Source organism: Hypanus sabinus, chromosome 5 (genome assembly GCF_030144855.1).
Source record: "Hypanus sabinus isolate sHypSab1 chromosome 5, sHypSab1.hap1, whole genome shotgun sequence".
Classification (NCBI taxonomy): Eukaryota; Metazoa; Chordata; class Chondrichthyes; order Myliobatiformes; family Dasyatidae; genus Hypanus; species Hypanus sabinus.
In genome coordinates this window covers 45,759,408-45,765,874 of record NC_082710.1, presented here as the reverse complement: position 1 = coordinate 45,765,874, position 6,467 = coordinate 45,759,408, and the positions used below count along the sequence as shown (strand labels likewise).

General features: G+C 40.7%; 1 protein-coding gene across 1 annotated transcript in view; it reads left to right on the top strand.

Annotated features, from left to right (window-relative positions):
* Nucleotides 1-281: 281 nt before the first annotated feature.
* The window catches only part of nxnl2 (nucleoredoxin like 2), a 44,689-nt gene continuing 38,503 nt past the window's right edge, over nucleotides 282-6,467 (top strand). Inside the window, exon 1 of the mRNA XM_059969892.1 lies at nucleotides 282-583. Within this exon, the coding sequence (XP_059825875.1) occupies nucleotides 282-583 (302 nt within the window). The remainder of the gene's footprint in view (nucleotides 584-6,467) is intronic.

The window sequence follows — 6,467 nt, the reverse complement described above, 5'->3', positions numbered from 1 at the left end:
GACCAGTCGACATTGAGATGAACTCTTTCACGAATATAGTCTTGTTACTCTTTTACTTCTGTAAGTGCTGGGCGAGTTTGGCCGGCATTGTTTACCTGAGCACCGTCCGGCATGGTGTGGAATGAGAAGGCAGCGGTTCGCACGGCAGCGCGGGTCGGCGGCGGGCGCTCTCGCTCCAGATGGCGGGGGGCGGGACCTGTGTGACTGGAGGGAAGGCCGGCTGCGAACTGCAGCGCGCGGGAAGTGCGGAGTGTGGCTGTTGGTCACGGGCTCGCCGGGAGATGGTGGACGTGTTCGCCGGGCACACGCTGCTCAATAGGGACGGCCAGGCGATGGACCCCGAGGAGGCGCTGAAGAATAAAGTTGTGGGCATCTACTTTTCGGGGGGCTGGTGCCCGCCCTGCCGCGATTTCACGCCGCGCCTGTGCGAGTTCTACACCGAGCTGATGGAGGAGTCGGAGCCGGCGCCGCAGTTCGAGATCGTCTTCGTGTCTTCGGATAAGAGCCAAGCCGACATGGAGAACTACATGGCAGCGATGCACGGAGACTGGCTAGCACTACCCTGGGAGGATCAGTACAAAATGTGAGTGTGGGCTTTCCTGTGTCTGAGGTACCACTGCTTTCCCCCAGCCCCATCTGGTTCCAGTGCCTGCACCCTTTTGCCCAACATCTCTCCCTTATCTGGTCCTACTCATCACTTCCTTTCCTATCAGATTCCATAATTAGTAGCCCTTGTCGCCACTCATCATCCCCAGACTCTGTCACTATCTCCATTTCTCACCTGGCTCCATTCCTTGTTCATCTGGGTCCATCTCTCGCCTACCACACTTAATACCTCACTTCTTAATGCTGGGCATTCTCATTCCTGAGTCAGGATCTCAACCCAAAGCCTGTGCTTCCACAGGCACTGCCTGACCCGCTGAGTTCCTACAGCAGTTTAACACATACAAAATGCTGGAGGAATGCAGCACCTATGGAAATGAATAAGCAGTCGGCATTTCGGACTGAGACCCTTCTTCAGGACTCGAGCAGTTTGTTTCTTTGCTCCAGAACCCAGCACTTGTAGCATCTTGTAGCCTCTGTTTCTGCTAAATGGCAGCTGGTGCACTGAACATGCTGATAATTTGGGGGGGGGGGGTGTCTGCAAGTGTTGGAAATCTGAAATAAAAACGGCAAATGCTGGAAACACTCAGCGGCGCAGGCAGCATCTGTGGAAAGAGAAATAGATTTGACATTTGAGATCCTTCCTCAGGAGAGGTAGGGCCATAAATTCGAAACATTAACACAGAAGCTTCCTGGCCTGCACAGTGTTTCCAGTTTTTTGTATTTTATTTCAGATAGGAGAAGAAGAGGGAAGTGCAGGAATAATTCGGTTTCTGATTATGACTGCAATTATTGTTTCCAATGAATTATTCTTTTTAATGACAAGGAACAGAGAGCATCTGGGATAAATTCTAGTTGTAATGTCATATTCCGGTACAGTGGACTGGAAGAGAGTTTAGGCTATCCTTTTTGACATGCCTTAGAATACTATACACTTGTACTAATGAGACCATTTAATGCATGGCAAGAACATGTAAAGAAGGGACCATTAACAACTATTCTTAATCCATGTTGTTGCTATGTACTTTTATTAAATGGTCACACAGATGAGGGCAAGTGCAAGTGAAGGACAACAATATGGAGCATGAGAAGGACACAATTAATCATGACTGTTATGGTATTACAGATTTTATTCAACCCGCTTTGCCACAAGCAAAGATATTCTATGCCCTTAACTACTACCTTATGTCAAATACCTATCCAATGAATATATATCTGATTATACGTATTTCGTATAAGAGCCATGATAATTAAGAGGTTCATTGCACTGGAATAAAGTGGGTTCTTAATAGAATTGAGAACTGGCATCTGTTCCTGAAAGCACTTTCATTTTTACGTAGCACCTGCATACTGTACCAGCTAAGTTGTGCATGAAAATAATATTAACTTCCAAAATAGATGTTTTGAAATTGTTCATATGACGTGTGTTGATGACAAGGCCAACATTTAGTGTCCTTTCCCAATTCCCCTTGAGATGCAAAAGTAATATTCTGAACCAAAGATTAAAAACAACAAAAAAAAAATCAAATTCACAGTATATTGCAACCCATGGTGTGTGGTGTTGGAGTGCTTAGGGTGATGTTCAAGTAAGCTGCTTTGCCATGGGTGATTTTGAGTTCTTTTGGTATTGTTAGAATTACACTTATTCAGGCCTCAACACTTCTGATTTGTGTATGATGAAAAAGCTTTAGGGAATTATGAAATTAGTTATTTTCTGCAGTGTATCTAATATTTGCCTAGCTATGGTTCTGACAGTTTTTAGAGAAGCAAAGTCATTGTTCTAACATAGTTAGTCTAGAACACTATCCTGCAAAACACATTCAGATGAGATGACTGGTATCCAGTAAATGGTTCCAGCTTGTGTAGTCTTCCTCTATTTTTTTTACCAAGACTGTAATCCAATGCTTGGTCAAATGTTGCTTTACTGTTTCCTGCAACATTTCTGGAATTCACCAGTTTTGATCATATATTGAGGATTTAATAATTTTGGACATAGAGTGACTCAGGCAAAACCCATTCTGCTTCAGTGAATAAACTGTTGGTGACCAAGAGCTGCTTGATAGGATTGTCAGCAATTTCTTGCATCACTAAGCTGATTGGATAGTTGGTGCTTAGTTGGATATACTGTATCCTATTTTGTAAGGACATAGCTGGATAACATTGACCTTTATAATTATGGGGCTTAAATGGAAACAACTGGTTGATTAAAGCTGGAATATTACCTGGTCCAAAAACACAAAATATTGGAAATAGTGAGCAGGTCAGGCAGCATGTGTGAGAGGAGAAACAGTTAATGTTTTGGGTCAGGGGTGTATGGTTAGAACTGGGAAAGATAGCAAGAGAAAGGCATGTGAGATTTTCTATCTTAATGAAATGAAGTACAAATGGACTTTTTTCCTATCTTCTACAGAAAATAAATAATATATTTACTGCAATAGTACAGATGAGTCAGTAACTTGCTCATTCTAAATATGTGCAAGAAATCATTGTGTATTAAGAAGCAGGAAATTATATATTGCATCTGGAGTTGATGCACTGGAAAACAAGCACTCAACTGTGTGGTTGTACTCAATGGACTTGTGTCATAGGGCCAGTATTTTAGTATTAAGATTTGTTTCAGATTTAATAAAGTAGGGTTATGTCAGGTAACATTTTTGGTCTGACCCCTATCTTCAAACTAGTTAAGGGTTTAGTAAGATACACAAACACCCTAAAGTTGATCAGTTTTCAGTATTAAACTGCTTTACAAGATGCTTAGCAGACTTTATGAAAGAATTGTTGGATATTTCAGAATCAGAATTAGAATAAGATTTAATATCACTGGCATATGTCATGAAATTTGTTTTGCATCAGCAGTACATTGCAATACATAAACTACGAACTACAAAAAGTACATATAAAAGAATCAACTTAAGTAAGTAGTTAGTGCAAAAAGAGAAAAAATAGTGAGAATGTTCATAGGTTCATTGGCCATTCAGAAAGCGGATGGCGGAAGGAAAGAAGCTGTTCTTGAAACATTGTGCATGTCTTCCTATACCTCCTCCCTAATGGTAGCAACGAGAAGACGGCATATCCTAGGTGATGGGGGTCCTTGATGATGGGTGCCGCTTTTCAATACATCGCTTTTTGAAGGTGTCCTTGATGCAGGGGCACCTTCTGCTGCTTTTTCCAATCCTGTGCCTTGACCCCTCTATACCAGATGGTGATGCAACAAGTCAGAATGCTCTCCATAGTACATCTGTAGAAATTTGAGTGTCTTTGTTGATGTACCAAGTATCCTCAAACTAATGACATTTAGCTACTGTTTTGCCTTCTTTGTAATTGCATCAATATGTTGAGCCCAGGATAGATCTTCAGAGATATTGAAGCCCAGGTACTTGAAACTGCTCACCCTTTCCACTGCTAATCACTCAATGAGGACTGATGTGTGTTCCCTTGACTTCCCCTTCCTGAAGTCCACAATCGTTTCCTTGGTCTTCCTGATGTTGAATGCAAGATTGTTGTTGTGACATCACTCAATCAGCTGATCTATCTCACTCCTGTATGCCTCCTTGTCACCATCTGCAATTCTACCACCAATAGTTGTGTCATTGATAGAGGGCGTTTGAGCTGTGCCCAGCCACACAGTTGTGGGAGTAGAAAGAATAGATCAGTGGGCTAAGCACGCATCCTTGAGCTGTGCCGGTGATATTGTCAGCAAGGAGATGTTATTTCCAATCCACACTGACTGGTCTCCCAGTGAGGAAGATGAGGATCCAGTTCCAGAGGAGGCCCAGGTTTTGGAGTTCGTACATTTGTCAGCAGGGCAGTTGGAAGTGGGGATTCCTGTAAACCAGCGCATTATCCCCATTAATGTGTTTTTTTTTGAAGGGGAACTGCATTTGAGACCCAAGTCTGCAGTCTGTGGTTTACCGATTTTGAGTATCGACAGGTTTTTTAAAAATGTCCTAAGATGATGTGCTTACTGAAGTGCCCATGGCTGTGACTGGATTTCAGCTGGAGTAGTCCTAAAGGGAAATATTTGATGATTCACCTTGGAACTGCATACAAGATGCTACTTATCGGTGGCATCTTGAAGAGATGTATTAGTTGAGTTTCTTGTCAAGGTTAGGGTGTAGAACAGAGGTCCTGGGGGGAAAAAAAGAATTTGCTGGCAAAAATTCAGTAGAAAGACAAAATTCAGTAGAAAGGCACTTATACATAGAAGTTCAATTGCATTTTTAAAAAATACTTTGCAAATACCATTAAAGTTCAGTGCTTAATTATTTAACTTTGGAATAAGAGGGGAGCAATCGCTTTCCTGTAGTTATACTATAGGCCCCTCAATAATTAACAGGAATTAGAGGAGCAGATATGCAAACAAACTACAGAAAGCTATAAGAATATATGTAGTAGCATGACATTTTAACATGCCCAATATTAACTGGGATTGTCTCAGTACTGTACAAGGAACTTGGATGATGCAGAATTTAAGTGAGTCCAAGGAAGATTTTTGAGATAATGTGCATTGTCCTACTAGAGATGGGATTGTACTTGACCTTGGCTTGGGAATCAAAATTGGGCAAGTGGGGGAGTATTTTGAGAACAGTGATCATAATTCTGTAAGTTTTAAGATCATTATGGAAATGGATCAGATTAGTCCACAAGTTAAGGTGTTAAACTGGAGAAGGCTGATTTCACAAAGCATAAGAGGGCCTAGTGAAAATTGTTTTGGAGCAGATTCTTGCAGGAAGAAAAGAAGATGAAAGGTGGGAGTCTTCCAAGAGAAATAGTTGAGAGTTCAGGGCCAACATGTTCTGGTAAAGATGGAACTTAAAGATGGCAAGATTAAAGAAACTTGGATGAAAAAATATTGATGGCTTTGTCAAGTAGAGAAAAGGGAAAATGGTAAGTATAGACTACTGTAATTGAGGGTTTCTCTTGAACATAGTGTGTAAAAAAAGATGTTAAAGAAAGAAATTAGGAGGATAAGAAGGGGGCTTTAAATATTGTTAACAAGTAAAATTAATGAACATCCCCAAATATTCCATAAATATATCAGGAAAAGAGCAGAGAGCTAAGGAAGGAATGGAGACTAACAGGATAATCTACATGTAGTTAAGACATGTGGATGAGGTTCTAAAAGATTACTTTTCATTGGTAGTCACCAGTGAATAATCTGGAATAGCTCAGAATTAAGAAAGAGGAAGTTTTAGAAGACACAAGATGCATAAGGGTTGAATAATCCACTGATCTAATAAGATCTATTCCAAGGAGAAGAAAACTGGTGCACTGACAGACATTTTTGCATCTTAGTTAACCATAGGTGAGTTGCCAGAAGGCTGAAAGATGGCTGATGTTGTTACTTTATTTAAGAATGGCAGCAAACATAAACTGGTTAACTATAGATCAGTAAGCCTTGTCATTGTAATTGGTGAAAATCTGAGGAATAGGATTGATATACATTTGGAAATGCAAGGACTGATGAAGGATAGTCAATGTGACATATTGGAGGGGAAGTCCTGATTCCTAAATTTAACAAGGTAGTTAAGAATAATGATAAAGACAGAATGGTAATTCTTCTCTATGTAGATTTTAATAAGGCATTTGAGAGGGCCCTTCATGGTAGGGCAATAACAAGGTTTAGGCCAGGAATCAGCAACCTTTACCACTGAAAGAGCCATATGGACCCGCTTCCCACAGAAAAGAAAACACTGGGAGCCACAAAACCTGTTTGACATTTAAAATGAAATAACACTGCATACAATGTTTTTTTTTTGCCTTTTTGCTATGTATAAACAAACTATAATGTTTTGCATTTATGAAATCGATGAACTCCTGCAGAGAAAATGAAATTACATTTCTGCATGCAACAAAAACATTTT